Source organism: Chrysochloris asiatica, unplaced genomic scaffold, assembly GCF_000296735.1.
Source record: "Chrysochloris asiatica unplaced genomic scaffold, ChrAsi1.0 scaffold00025, whole genome shotgun sequence".
Classification (NCBI taxonomy): Eukaryota; Metazoa; Chordata; class Mammalia; order Afrosoricida; family Chrysochloridae; genus Chrysochloris; species Chrysochloris asiatica.
This window is the reverse complement of record NW_006408543.1, coordinates 15,781,014-15,796,787: the sequence shown is the minus strand read 5'-3', so window position 1 is coordinate 15,796,787 and position 15,774 is coordinate 15,781,014. Positions and strand designations below refer to the sequence as shown.

Sequence of the window (15,774 nt, the reverse complement as noted above, 5' to 3'; positions counted from 1 at the left end):
CTATACTCTGTAAAGGCTTTGCAAGAGGCCTATTTCACTGGGCAAGTTGTAGAACCCCTTTTAGGTATTCTAATCAGTTATAGGCTGAAGACAGGCTTACAAGTTTTCTCTAATCATGTTTCCCAAAATTCCTTTCTATCCCACTTAAGTATCTATTTTACAATAGTAGGCAAGGGAAACTAATATTCATAAGACAGTCAAGCATTTTAGTATTACTTCCCCTCTTCAAGCTATGCCTAGATCCCTGTATCCCAGAGCCCTGTTGTTCCAAGGTTGAGCATGTATCACTGTTTACCTCTGTCCACTTAGGACATGCAAACCTGTCTCAGTGTTCCTCTATCTATCTTGTTCTTCCACCTCCTTCCCCTTCTTGTATTGCTCTCCCCAACACTCAAACTAAACCCCCCACCCCAGTGCCATTGTTTTGGTTACCTTATATTACATTAATTTTTCCCTCCATTTAAGACAGTCTGTTTTATCCTGTAATCTATCTGACTTTCCCACCATCTAGATCTCTGTTCCTCTGTGTTTACCTTCTTTCACATTGTAATTGTTTAGATCATAGACTGACCTCCCAGATCTTCTGTTCTTATTTTATTCTGTTCTTGACTCTTCCATTGTGTCGATTGAGTTCAGGGTGATGCTGCCATGTACGTCATTTTGTAGTTGTTTTCTGTTCTTGTTTGTTCTCAGTCCACAGAACTCCCTTTATGATGTTTTTCATAGCTGGTTTGGGTTTGGCAAAATGCCTTAGCTTCTGTTTATCCTGGAATGTTTTTATTACATTGTTGTATTTGATTGACAGCTTAGCTGGGTGTAGAGGATTCTTGGTTGGCAGTTTTTGTTTTTTTCTTTCAGGGTTTTATATATGTCTCTCCATTGTCTTCTTGCCTTCATGGTTTCTGCTGAGAGATCTGAGTTAAATCTGATTTGCTTGCCTCTAGACGTAACGTTTGTCTTTTCCTTAGCAGCTTTCAGGATTCTCTCCTTATCTTTAATTTTGGAGAGCTTATTATATGTCTTGGTGATTTTCTTTTGGGGTCTATCCTTCCTGGGGTTCGTTGAGCTTCTTGAATGCTTATCATTTCACGTTTCAGGATGTTTGGGAAATTTTCTTCCAGAAGCTCTTCAACTAGCTCCTCTGTGGACTTGTGTGATTATTCCTGTCCTGGATTGCAGATAACTCTTAAGTCATTCCTCTTCATGCTGTCCAACATGAACCTTAGACCTTCTTCAGATTTTTTATCCTTTTTTCTGCTTGTTCTTGTGTCTTAAGTAATATTTAGAGATTTGTGTTCCAGCTCACTAGTTCTGGCTTCCATCTCTTCAGTTCTACTCCTTTGCCCTTGCAGTGTATTGTCCACTTCTGATATTCTATTTTTAATCGTTTGGACCTCTTCTGTAGGTTTTGAATTGTTTCCAATGCTGTATCTATCTTATTTGATTGTTCCTGTTGCAGGTGTTGGCTGCCTACCTGGTGTATGGCAACTGGTATTGGTTCTTGCCTGGATGGTGGGTTTAAATAGGGTGTGATTGTAGCTTGACTGTATGACCGCAATTGTTTTCTCTTCTTGGGTAATGTAGGGTGTGAAAGAGCCCCCTAAAGGCAAAGAGAGTACCTAAAAACAAAACAGCAACAGCAAAGAAGACAGATTGGATACTGTAGTCTATAATCGCAGAAAGAGGGAAGAGAGAAAATGCAGTATCACCTCTGTCATGTGTCAAGTACTCATCTACACATTGGTCTGTTTCTGGGCATTCCTCCTTTTTCATTGGTTGATTTGCCTACCTTTATGCCAGTGTTTTGATCTCTGGTAGGACAACTTCTCCCATCTTATTCTTCAGAAATGCATTGGCTGTTCTTGGATTTTGGCATTTCTGCATGTGTTAGAATTTGTTTCTCAAGTTGGACAAAAATTCTCTTTGTCTTTTTATTCAGAATCCATGGTTCTGTATAGATCTGTTTGGTGAGAATCGGCATTTTCACAATACCTTATAACATAAGTGCCGTTAAGTCAGTTCCAACTCAGAGATTTTGTATAGGGTTTCTGAAGAGCAGCTGCTGTGTTTGAACCTCCACCCTTGTGGTTAGCAGCCCAGTACTTATCCTCCAGTACCATACCAGGATTCCGAGATTCACTTTAAATTTTAGTTCATTCATTAAGATTCTTTTGTCTTCTCCATGAAAATCTCGTAATACTTTTTGTTTACGTTTATTCTTAGGTAATTTGTGTTTTTTTGAAGCTATCATAAATGGATTCCTTTTAAGATTTTGCTGGTATATTGACTTTCCTGTGTATTGTTGTTGTTGTTAAGTGCGTTTGAGTTGATTCTACACAGAATCCTATACATAGAGACTGTGTATCGGATTTCCAAGGAGCGGCTGGTGGGTTTGAACTGCCAGCCTTGTGGTTAGCAGTCTAGTGCATATATTCTACAGTGTCATACCAGGAGGGGCAATGAAAAAGTTCTTGGAAAACTGGAATTAAAAGATAATAGAATTTATCCACAAACTTTCTGAAGCTTCCTTGAAAACAACCTAGATAACTCTTCTTAATTCTGTTCCCATAAATTATTTAAATTTTCAACAACACAGTCGATTATTTCATGTATGGATAGTGGCAGGTTGGTTTCTTCTTAATCCTTTCATTGTTTTTTAGATTCTTTTTGTGGCCTTCAGGAACCCTAGTGGGACAGTGGGCTAGGTGTGGGGCTTCTGTGAGGCAGTCAGTAGCTCTACTCTGTGCTTTAGAGTTGTTCTGAGCTGGAATCTGCTCACAGGCAGTGACTTTGATTTTAGTTTTCTTTCCTTACTGCCCCGGCTAGGACACAAAGACCAAGTTTGTGTCTCGTTCCTTGTCTTAAAGGGGCTTCTTTGACTGTCACTATTCTGTGTGATGTTCACATTAGGTTTCATAGGAACTTGATTTCAGATTCAGGTAGTTATATTGCATATTAATTTTATTTTTATCATGTTACATTGTAATAGTGTTTATTTTTATATCAAGGTGATTATATGATTTTTCTTTAATATGTGAATATGATTATTCAGGTTTTTTTTTTTTTTTTAATGTAAGTCCACACTTACTTTCAATTTCCTAATATTCTGTCTAGACTTTTTGCATTTATTCCATAAGTGAGATTGACTTGGTAGTATTAGCTTTTGTTGTTATCATTTTGTTGTTGTTGAGTAGGTTCCAACTCTTAGAGAACCCTGTATAGGGTTTCCAAGGAGCGTCTGGTGAGCTTGAACTGCCGGGTTTGTGGTTAAAACTAATCTTGCTGTCCAGCATATTAACCCATAGCACCTTTAGCATTACCTTTACGTTGTTGTTAGGTGCCGCTAAGTCAGTTCTGACTCATAGCAACCTTGTGCACAACAGAATGAAACACTGTCTGGTTCTTTGCCATTGAGCCCATTGCTGCCACTGGGCCATTCTCATTGTGGGGGGTGGGTCTTCCTCATTTTTGCTGACCCTTCAATTTACGTAACATGATTGATGGCCTTCTCCAGGGACTGGTCCCTCCTGATAACATGTCCAAAGTAGGAGAGAAAAAGTGTGATCATTCTGGCTTCTTTAATGGCCATTCTGTCTGGACTTCTTCCAACACAGATTTGTTTGTTCTTCTAGCAGCCCGCAGCCCATAGTACTTTTAATATTCTCCTTCAACACCATAACTCAAAAGCACCAGTTCTTCTACCGTCTTTCTTATTCACTGAATAAAAAGCTATTGAAAATACTGTGGCTTGGGTCAGGTGCACCTTAGTTCTCAAACTGACATCTTTGTTCTTAAACACTTTAAAGAGGTCTTGTGCAGCAGATTTACCTAGTACAATATGTCGTGTGATTCCGTGACTGCTGCTTACGTGAGTGTTAATAGCGGATCCAAGCAAAATGAAGTCTTTAGCAACCTCAATCTTTTTCTCCATTTATCATGATGTTATTTATGGTCCACTGGTTAAGGATGTTTGTATTCTTTACATTGAGGTGCACCTTGAATACTGAAGGCTGTGGTGTTTGATCTTCCTAAGTAAGTACTTCAAGTCCTCTTCATTTTCAGCAAGCAAGGTTGTTTCTTCTATCTCAGGTTATTAATGAGTTTTCCTCCAATCCTGATGTTACATTCTTATTCATATAATTCAGCTTCTCAGATTATTTGCTCAGTATAGAGATTGAATAAATATGGTGTACTCCTTTCCTGATTTTAAGGCACTCAGTGTTCCCTTGTTCTCTTTGAACAACTGCTTCTTGGTCTGTATACAGGTTCCTCATGAGTACAATTAAGAGTCTCAGAATATTCATTCTCAGCAATGTTGTCCATAGCTTGTCCTAATCCATACAGTCAAAAACCTTTTCATAGTCAATAATGCTTTCAGCCAAGATGTGCTTTCATATACTCGTTGACCATTTATTTTCCCTTATAAAGCTATCTGTTCTTTCCCCACGTAGTTATTGTTTTAGCCAATTTTATTATTTTAGAAATAATTCCTTCCTTAGCACATATTTAATTCATATTTATATCTTTAAAGGAAAAACTGTACCATATTTGGTATAAAAAACAAGATAAATCAGAATGAATGAGTCTTTTTCTTTAGTTAAGACATTTTAGATTCCAGTTTGTTGTATAGCGAGTTGCTTGCTCTGATCTGTTTTTACTCTCCTTGCTTTGAAATGCACCGTGACTCTTCTGGGCTTTCCCAGTACTTTCAGTTTTGAGATTTCAGATTTGAGATTTTGTTACAACAACTTAAAAGATTTGCTGTTTCACCTGAGCCAGCTGCTGAGGTTATCTCAGGTTTTCTCCTCCTCAGAACTTTTTTCTTTCTTTTTTATTAAGTCTTTGTGTATGTGTGTGTGTGGTTGGGGCGAAAGCAAAGCTGTTGTGCTCTTGTATATTTTCTTTATCCACATTCATTCAGTGTGTCCTCATGGTGAGGATCCTTAGAGGTCAGAGGGCTCCATTTATGAGAATGACATTTAGTCAGGGCGAAATCCACTGAGAACTGAACTTTTTGCCTGTTTTGGCTAGAGCAGTGAGACGGCAGACAGCCCACCAAAGTAAGCTACTAATGGGTATTTCTTCAGTGGACCAGGCTAACAAATGTATTGGTTTTTTTCTCAGAAGCCTCAAGTAATTCTGATGCTGGCCCTGAAAGCCAGGAGGATTCTTCCAAGGAAAATGTATCATCAAACGCTGCCTGCAGTGGCTCCACACTGACATCTAGTAACGCTGGTCAATCCCACGAGCTCTCAAGCCTGCGGCTGGAGAACCAGCTGCTGCGGAATGAAGTTCAGTCTTTAAATCAAGAAATGGCTTCCTTAATTCAGAGATCTAAGGAGACTCAAGAAGGTACAGGCTTATTTTAGTTGTTCTGAATCAGGGAATGTAACATTTCAAAAATGAAAAACCTGACATCCAAGCCATTATTCGTATTTGAGATGAGATTAATAAGTCCCCTAATATGGTGCCTAGATATGGAAATGGGACCCATCATCCTCCCACCAAACTTGAAACATAGAACATTGGCTTGTGGGGTCCTCCTTTAAGGAACCATGAAATCTAAGAACTGAGAGGAATGAAAACAGGAGTAATCTGGGTCATTTGGTCTCTTGGTTCTGGGTCTCTTACAGAAACCTATTCCATGAACCAAAGGTGTGCTCAGACAGAAGGTAGTGGGCAGTAGTAGTCATGGCCACATGGAATAGAGTTTGAATCATACCCTGTAGAGTTGCACAGGAAGGTGGCCCTGAGGGGGGTAAGAAGGACCCCAGAGTTCCTTAGAAATGGATAACTAAAGAGGAAACACCCCAGGACTAAAGAGTGAGTATGTAAGTGTGGTTGAGGAGAAAACCTGAAGGCTCTGTCTTAATTCTTAGGGGGGGTCAGGAGGAATGGGAACCAGTGGGAAAGTTTTGCAATGGATGGAGACCCAGACATACGGAACAGGGAGCATTTTAAGACTAGTATGACTGGCTAAATTGCAGAAAAAGAGCTTCACGTTCCTCAGACTCTTTAGATACAGAAATTCGTTTTTCCTGAGATACTGTGAAGTGTGCTTCAAATTGCAAATGGACAGCTACAGTTGTGGTTGGTCCATGAGGGTGTGGTGATGCCAGTGTGTTTTGAATGGAACGTGGCTTAGGTCTTTTCTGAACCGATTGCCTAGGTTAATAGGTTGATACCTACAATTTTTTGCAACAGAACTAGGAGAAACCAATTTTTCCTGTGTTTACCTTTGGATTTTGCTTTTGTTTGTTTGGATTAGGGGTGGGGTGTGTCCATGGCCTACCTTTCATTGAGGTTTGCCTTCTTCCCCTGTGGCTAGCAAAGAGCTCTGGTAGTGTAGTGGTTACAAGTTGGGCTGCTAACTTCAAGGTCAGCAGTTTGAAACTACCAGCAGTTGCGCAGAAGAAAGATGAGGCTTTCTGCTCCCATAAAGTTTTATAGCCTCGGAATCTCTATACAGGGTCGCTGTGTCGGAACCGACTCATCACCATGGTGGCACATCACCATCACCACCTGTGGCTCTAGAGCTGCAAAAATCCATGCAGCATGTTAGTGTTGTTCACTATGCATTATTTATGAGTGTGAACTTCCAAGTGCTTTTGGAAACATCTCTAGAAAAAATATTTGTGGAGGAACAATTAGCTTCATGCCTCTTTCTGACATATGAAAGGTACCATAGGTGTCAACATTGACCTTGAAATTTGAAGATCTCTGTAAGCCCCTAATTTTGGTAGAAAGTACTATACTAAAGGGACTCAGAGGAGAGTCTGTATGTGCTTCACGAAAGATGTGTTTGTGGCTTATTGTGTGAAATTTCATTTTTCTTATAGAATTAAACCAAGCAAGAACGAGAGTTGAAAAGTGGAATGTTGACCACTCAAAGAGCGATCGAATAACAAGAGAACTTCGAGCCCAAGTAGACGATCTGACTGAAGCAGTGGCTGCCAAGGATTCCCAGCTAGCTGTCCTGAAAGTGCGATTGCAGGAAGCTGACCAGCTGCTGAGGACCCGCACGGAAGTGTTAGAAGCCTTACAGAGTGAGAAATCACGGTAGCTAATTCCATTCGTTATGAAAACATGAGCTCCAATGATGGTCTCTTTACAGTACAGTGGTAAACATGGCAGTGTAGTCTCCCTTATGAGAATTTAAACCTGGGGAAATTGACAAGAGGGCAGTGTTATGATTTGATAGTGTTAGAAATTTGTGTGATTAAAAAGGGCTGAAATTACTACATATATGGGATCAAATTGACAACAGTAACCTGAACAGATAGATTGAAACCTTGCATGGGGGGAACAATTTAAAAAAAGATGATGAAGATGGTTGCACAACTTTAAGACTGTAATCACGTTTTCCTGTGTAAATTTTCAACAGCAATTAAAAATTGTTCAGATTATTGTTTGAACCTTGACAATGCACTGTTAGCTAATTCATCATTTAACATATAACAAGGTGTGGAATATGCTTATATTTTAATGCCTAAAAATAAATAGACTTAAAACCCATTGTTGTTGAGTTGATTCTGACTTGTAGCAACCCTATAGGACAGAGTAGAACTGCCCCATAGGGTTTCCAAGACTGGTGTCTGATGGCAGCAGACGGCCCTGTCTTTCTCCCACAGAGCCCGCTGGTGAGTCTGAGCCACAGACCTGTCAGCTGGTAGCTGATCTCTTAACCACTGTGCTATTTGGGCTCCTTAAAATACAGGTTGTTGTTGTTAAGCGTCTGAGGAGTAGCTGGTGGGTTGGAATCACTTATTTTGCAACTAGCAGTCCATTGCTTATCCTGCAGCGCCACACCAGGATTCCTAAAATACAGATTACATTCCTTTAAAAAGCAAAAAAGATTGCTCTAAGGATGTTTTAGTCGGATCATCTTTTTTGTGCCAGCAAGCCAATGCTGTAACAAATAATTCTACCTGTACAAATGGGAATGAAGTATTTCAAGTGATGTGCTTTCTTTTAGGATAATGCAGGACCACACTGAAGGTAGTAGCCTTCAGAATCAAGCGCTGCAGACTCTTCAAGACAGACTGCATGAAGCAGATGCCACGCTGAAGAGGGAGCAGGAGAACTATAAGCAAATGCAGGTGAGAGCGGGAGGCCGCGCCAGAGAACATGATGCAAGAGCATTTCAGAAAAATTCGTTTCTGTCACATAAACCAGATGTTTGAAATTTTAGCTTGATCCTTGCTAAATGTATTGACTTTTATGTGTTAGAATACAGTTAAAATAGTATTCATTAAAGTCATTCATTTTTGTCACCTTCCTAACTAAATGCTGATTCCGAGCACCTTGTTTATTATTTCTACTTAAGCCTTTTCTGAGTCCAGTTTCTTCTGATTATTTATTTCAAAAAAAGGCTGTACACCCTGTCATTCCTAAGATGAGCTTTTGCATCTTGCCTTGTGATTCTCAACCCCATCTGCACATTAGAATCTTGTGTGGAGCTTTGAATCCTTTCTGATACCGCATATCCACTCACAGGGTTATCTGTTCCATTGGTATGGATTAAGGCTTAGGCATCGGCGTTGGGTTTTATTTTGCTTTACTTGGTTGTTTGGGGAGGGGTGGGGGGGGGTGAGTTTACAAGACTCACAGGTGATTCTAATCAGGGTTGAGCACTACTGGTCTGGGTCCATCTTTCAGCAGGTAAAAATGCTTCAGTCGGAAAGTTAAATATCGGCAGTGTTTTTTGCAGTTGTTTGTTTTTTTTTAATTATATATTTTATCTATCTCAGTTCATCCAAACTATCATTTTAACATGTGATTAATATAAAAAACTATTAATGAGATATCTTAACATTGTTTTTTACATGTTAATCCTTTGAAATATATGTATTTTACACTTACAGCAAATCTCAATTCAGTCGCCAGATTTTCTTTGGAAATACTTGCTGTGTCTTTTCACATAGTCAAATTATTCTTTGTTGTTAGGTGTTGTTGAATTGGTTCCAACTCATAGTGACCTTATGTACAACAGAAGGACACTGCCTGGCCTGTAAGGATTTCCAATCATAGTCAGCTCCTCAGAGAGCGTAGACTGGGGTATAAAGTTCTAGATTCTTACCCTTGAGCTTTAAAACAAATAGCCAACCCACCGGCTCCACAGCAGTACACCAGCGTGTGTCTGGGAACTGCTCTTGCTCCTCCTGTTCTCTGAAATGTGCTGAAGCTCATTCCAAGTGGATGGGCTCTAGGTAGTGGCGTGTCACTGTGCACTTTCTGCCTTCTGATTCCCCTGCTGAGTTGTCTGGTGATGAGAGCGTCCAAGAATAAAGGGGAAAATAAACCGCAGACTGGAGCATGTATTTTTATTTCTAGACATAAGTGATTGACAGTGTATTTTTAGAGTGTGCTTTAAATGCTTCTTAAGCTAAAAAAAAGTACTTTGTAGTAAATCTTCACCCAATTCAAACAAAAAGGGCGAGGGAAAAGTAGGACATGGAACTGTTTATTAGACAACTTGAAATAAGGTGGAAAATATTTAGCCATCATATTAGAAAAGATCTGTTTACTTAATTTTTCCAACTTTTTCCTAATAAGTTTCTGGTTTTCTATAGACGTAGAAAGTGGAGGGTCAGTGAAAAAGAGGGAGACTTCTTCCCCACCCGTACCCCAATGATACAGTGGCTGCAACAGTGAGCTCAGACACGACAATTGTGAGGCTGGTGTGGACCGGGCAGTGTTTTGTTCTGTTGTACATAAGGTCGCTATGAGTTGGAACATGATGGCACCTAACAAAAACATTATTCACTGACCAGCTACTTTCGGAGCAGACCTAATACTCAAGTGCCAGAATCGTCTGGGAAATCTCTTTTTATTTTTATTTTTTTCAAAAAACAGATTCTCAGGGCAGTCTTGACAATTGTGACTGAGTTTCCTTGGCTGGCTATGTTTTTCACAGACTCTGTTGATTTTGCTGCATTGCCATGTGTGGGAGCCACACTTTATATCTCCTGTTCTTCAGCTCCTAATATAATGAGGAATGTTTTTTCTTCCCTAATTTGTTATTGGGCTGAGCTAGTAAATCTCAGAGTATCTGACGGGATGGCTGTCAGGTATATTCCAAAGCAAAGTGATATAAGTACGATATTACCATTTATCTCAGAGTGAGTTTGCTGCGCGCCTCAATAAAATGGAAGTGGAGCGTCAGAATTTGGCAGAAACGGTTACTCTGGCGGAAAGGAAGTACTCTGATGAGAAGAAGAGAGTCGAGGACCTACAGCAGCAAGTTAAGATGCTCAAGTCCACCCTGGAGTCTTCTAAGCAGGAGTTAGTGGACTACAAGCAAAAAGCTTCTAGAATACTCCAAGTAAGCTGGGAATGTGCACTTGTGGATGATGATGTGTGCCGCTTAGTTAAGAGACTGTGTACATGAAATGAGTTGTTGGTATTTGGCTGTGTTGGCTACCTTCAGCTTACTCAGGAATTTCGTAAAAAGGAGAAATGACTTTCCTTCCTGCCACTGTTTTTGTTTTTTAATTTATTCTGCCATTCCCTACTTCAGGCCCTCAACCTGTTTGCATGATCATGGTGATCATACTTGCTGTTAAATAGTCATTGTATTCCTCCTTATTGATAATTGGTTGAACTCTTAGGAGCATCTGGTCTAGGCTTCACCTAGCTCTCAGATTTTTGCCCAGCTTTGTGCCCCCTTGGTCAGATCAAAGGTGACCCTACCTCCTCCTCCCTGCAATTATAATTTCTCTGTCCCCTTCACCTAATGTCAGAGGGAAAACCAGTTCCTTCTTTTTTTTCTAGGAGAATTTTTCCCATGAATATTAATTCCATCTCCTCTTGCTTTAAGCCCTTTGTCAGTAAATCTGTCCCCGTTTTCAGTCCGCATCTGCTCCTCTCTGCTGTCACCTTGCTCAGCTTACTCAAGAGCACACAGTTACTTAGAGAAAGAACAGGATCCTGGAACTACCACCTAAGATGAAAACAACCCGTTGGCATTTTGACCACTTTGAACACTTGTCCTGTCCCTCTCCATATCTCAATGCTGTATTTATCAGAACTATACTGTATGAGCCCATGGTCTTTACTTTGTCTTCTTGTTGTTAAGTGCCATTGAGTCACTTCCTACTCATTGAGACAATGTACAGGGTTTTCAAGGAGTGACTGGTGTTGTTAAGTGCCATCAAGTTGGTTCTCACTCATAGCAACCTGTATCAGGTTTCCAGGGAGCCACTGGTGAGTTTGAACCATGATTCAAACTGACCTTCCGGTCTAGTGCTTTTGCTATAGTGCCACACCAGGACTCCAGTGGGTTTCTTAGCACTTAGTAACTTCTTGATATAATTTCTTTGTTCTCAACACTATGAAAATTTCTTTCCAAAATTCTTCCTTAGCCTACATACATATTATCGTTCCATCGTCTTTGATTTGGGTGGAATATTTAACACTATTAGCCCTCCTGCCCTGTTGACACCCCTCCCTCCCTGGCCTTCGGCACCACCTTCCTGGCCAAGGCTCTCTGTTTCTCTCTTCCTGCTGTTTCCGTCTTAGCTGGGCCCTGTCTCAGTCTCCAGTGCTGTCTTTATGTTTTTCTGTCTGACTTTGCTGCCTCATATGCCAAACTTCAAATTCGTGTGTTCGCTCTGCCTCTAATGCCAAACTTCAAGTATGTCTTCATCCCTGACCTCCTGACCCCTGTTTCTATCGCCTGCTCTGCCTCTTTGCATAAACTGCCCCAGTCCCTATCAGCTTCTCTTCCTCTTTCTATTTCAATAAATATTAGGGCCATCTTCCCAGGCAGTAGAGCTGGAAACTTCACAGTCATCCTCAGCTTCACCTTTCAACTTAGCCCCTACTCCGCTTGCCCATGAGCACCTTTTTGATTCTACCACCATGAATATTTGATGTATCTCCTCCAAACCTTTCTAATTGTAATTGTGCACATCACTAGATCTTAATTCACATCCAAGTATTTATTGAGCACCTAGTTATTAGGTACTAGGATCAGAGAAAAGAAGAAGACCCCCAGTGAGATAGATTGGCAAAGTGGCATCAGTGGGCTCAAGCGTGGCAACAGTTGTGAGGTTGGCCCAGGACCAGGCAGCATTCATTCTGTTGTACATAGGGTCACTATGAGTGAGTACCAACTTGATGGCACCTAACAGCAACAACATGCTAGCTGCATAGCACCTAATAAATAATTAGGTGCTCAATAACTACTTGTAAGTGAAAAAAAATCTAGAGACTTACAAAAACTAAAATAAGAAGGGTTTGGAGGAGATAGATATATATACTTCATGGTGGTAGAATCAAAAAGGAGTCCTGGGGTGGCTCTGTGGGTTAAAGCACTGGACTGCCAAGTTGATTTGAACCACAAGGTCACCAGCCGCTCCTTGGAAACCCCATACAGGGCCGCTATGGCTTGGAACCGACTCATCGGCACTTAACAACAACAGCAACATGCTAGCTGCATGGGAGAAAGACAAGACTTTCTGCTCCTGTAAAGATTTACAGCCTCAGAAACCCCCCAGTGGGTTGCTGTGAGTCAGAACTGACCCCACAGCACTTCACAGTGATGTGCAGGAGCCCTGGTATACAGTGGTTAAGCACTGTAGGGTAAGATCAAACCTACCAGCCACTGTGTGAGAAAAAGATGAGGCAGCCTTGGAAACTTGATGGGGCAGTTTTACTGTATCCTGTAAGGACCACCCTGAGTCAAAGTTGATTCAACACAGCAACGGGCTTGGTTTTTTGTTTTTAATTGATGATAGTTTACGATAGGTGGTGGTGTGCCGTGGAGTCGGTTCCGACTCACAGTGATCCTGAGTAGGGTTTCCGAGGCTGTAAATCTTAGGGGAGCAGAAAGCCTCATCTTTCTCCTGTAGAATGACTAGTAGTTTTGAATTTATGATAGGTTTGTTGTTGTTGTTGTTACTAGGCTACAAAGCTCAAAGCCATGTCATCTCTTTCCTAAGAGGGTGTTCAGCTTAATGGAGGAACCTTGGCGTACTTGATTTAATGAAGTTGCTTGTGGATACAGTAGCGTGAGAGCTTGGGGAAATCAGGGATCACTGCAGGGAGAGGATGTGGTATGAAGAGAAACAGGAAAGATGAGTGGGGAGAGATTACCAGTGGAACCAGCTGGGAGAACAGCCTGTCAGGGCAAGGAGGCTGGAGAGAACATGGCCTGTGTGGGAGCTGGCGGCTGCTTCCATGCTGCTAGAACGTAGAAGGAAGTGTTAGAGAATAAGAAGCAGAAGATAAAACAAATGTCAAGTAGAAGCTGTACCATGAAGGGCCTTGTCTACCATGTAAGGGAGTTTTGATTGGATCCCATGAGGTGACGGATGTGGGGAGGCCACAGCAAGGAGCTTAGAGGAGAGCAGGGCCTCAGTCCCGTGTGGTGTTGTCACCTCAGCCCAGGGCCTGGAACTCAGTAAGTTGTTGCTGAATGACGACATGAAGGAGTGGGGGTGCAGTGGTGAGATGAGAGGCAGCAGATGTGAAGAGGTAACTAAGAAGTCACGGTGAGAAGTGTTGAGTACAGTGGTGGCAGAGGGCAGGGAAACCTGGGATGGATGTGTAGGAGGTAGACGTAGACCATGTGAGAGCTGGGAATTTAATTGGAGAGAGCGGGGAGAAGGCCAGTGGAATCACAGAAGACTTGTAGTTTCTGGTGTGAAGGACTATCTGAAATGAAGATCCTCTGTCCTAGCAAAGGGAAGAGATAATGTAGGGTTCAGGGAGATGATGAAAAATGGAGTTTGCAGAATGGGTGTGACTGAGGTAAACATGTCAAAGAGCAGGACAGTAGTCCTGCAGCTCTGCAGGGGCCCAGGCACTGGCTTTCTCACAGGCCAGAGCTCTGGCACCTTTATGCTTAGCCCTTCGCTATCTCTCTACCTCTCAGATCCTGGCCGTTTTCCAAGGCCAGCATTTTGCTGCTTCTGTCCACCTGTCCTAACTGCCTCTTGCTGGAATCTCATCACTGCCCACTCCACTGATAGGCAGAGGGTGCTCTCCGGAGGCAAAGACATCATCTTCATTCCATAGGACAGTTAGCACAGGGTCTGACCCATTGTAGGTGCTCCTTAAATATTTGTTGAGTGGAATGTAATTTAAAAAAAAAGAAAACATGAAAAATGTCTCATCTCGATGTATGAGATCTTTTCAACTTTTCAACTCTAATGTGATCCTGGTGCCTGACTTCCAAGCACTGTCCCTATACAGCAAGACTCTGATGTGTTTCTGTTCCCGTAGGTCTACCAATCCATGAACTTCCTTTGACGTTATAATTGAAGATACAATTGGAATAGTCCCACAGTGCTTTAGTTTCTGCATTCCCATAGATGTCATTCGTATGCACTCTATAATTTCTCTTTAAATCCATTTCTCTTTTTGTAACAGTCTAAAGAAAAACTGATTAACAGCTTAAAAGAAGGGTCTGCTTTTGAAGGTCTAGATAGCAGTACTGCCAGCAGCATGGAGCTGGAAGAACTTCGGCATGAGAGGGAGATGCAGAGGGAGGAGGTGCAGAAGCTGATGGTCCAGATCCACCAGCTGCGATCAGAACTCCAGGTGAGACGCCTTGTGGTTCAGCTTCACAGACATCCATTAACCCCACCAAATAGTAGTCAGGGGGCAGAATGGATTCTGTGTCCCGGGGGACGGGTTTGAGTGCAATAGCATGTATGAATGTTACTACTCACCGGATGAAAGTGAATCCCAGGCAGTAGAGTGACTGTAAAGCTATAGGACTAAGCTGGTTAATGAAAGTCACTCATTCAGCAGACATGACAGAGTGCTGGCCATGCACCGTGTGCCAGGCAGTCTGTAGTTCCGCAGATATGACATGCCTAAAACCCCCGGGGAAAGCCTCAAAACCTCAAGCCAGGTTCTTGGGCACTGTATTTTAATTTTGCAGTAAATCCAGGAGGTGTTTTTGTGTGTTGAGAAGTAAAGAGTAGCGATGCCAGAGTGAAGGAGTAGGAACAGTGGGATGTCAAAGCAGGTCTCGGTGAAAGCTCAGGAGACAAGTCACAGTATACTAACATGAGACATCGTGGGAGAACTTCATACTGGTGCACACAAAACCTATTTTGTAACCTGCAGTTTCAGGGACTAAGTCAGTGACTTTGGTCATTAGGCTTTGGTGGTGTTTTATTTCTATGCTTTTAGGAATCCTTAGCCTTAGAATAAACATAAACCTCCCCGAGCCACTGTCTCTTCCTACTCATCATTGAATTAAATGGGCAACAGGCAATTGGAGCTTTCTGGGTGTCCCCCTCCCCCATCATACTATGTGGTGAAGGTGTCAGTTCATGGGCTCCTCATAGACTGAATCTGTGCCTCTCGCGTCTTTTATCCTTCAAGTTCTCGCTGAACCCACTTATGGCACGGTAGCTATGGTACGGTAGTGTGTACTCAGTAAGTGTTGAACCAAACAGTTAATTACTGCTTTTCACATGTAAGGTTCACCGTTTCAGGATGTGGAGGCTCAGCAGGTTAATGAAGCAGAATCGGCAAGGGAGCAGTTACAAGAACTACAAGACCAGCTAGCACAACAAAAAGCATCGAAACAAGAGCTAGAGGCAGAACTGGACCGACAAAAGCAGGTAAGGATTTTAGGTGGATGATCACCAAAGACTGCCATCTAGTGGTCTCATGAGGAAAACCACACCCGTCTGGTTGAAAGCCATCCTTCCTATTGATGCCAACTTGTATTGTTGTTGTTAGGCGCCATTGAGTTGGTTCTGACTCATACCAACCCTGTGTTGTACACCAGAACAGAACATGCCTTGTCCT

At 41.9% G+C, this 15,774-nt stretch overlaps 1 protein-coding gene across 1 annotated transcript in view; it reads left to right on the top strand.

Annotated features, from left to right (window-relative positions):
* GOLGA5 (golgin A5) overlaps positions 1–15,774 on the top strand; it is a 52,095-nt gene that overhangs the window by 19,063 nt on the left and 17,258 nt on the right. Inside the window, exons 2-7 of the mRNA XM_006839630.1 lie at positions 5,125–5,352; positions 6,840–7,059; positions 7,976–8,099; positions 10,121–10,324; positions 14,377–14,547; positions 15,456–15,584. Of these exons, the coding sequence (XP_006839693.1) occupies positions 5,125–5,352; positions 6,840–7,059; positions 7,976–8,099; positions 10,121–10,324; positions 14,377–14,547; positions 15,456–15,584 (1,076 nt within the window). The remainder of the gene's footprint in view (positions 1–5,124; positions 5,353–6,839; positions 7,060–7,975; positions 8,100–10,120; positions 10,325–14,376; positions 14,548–15,455; positions 15,585–15,774) is intronic.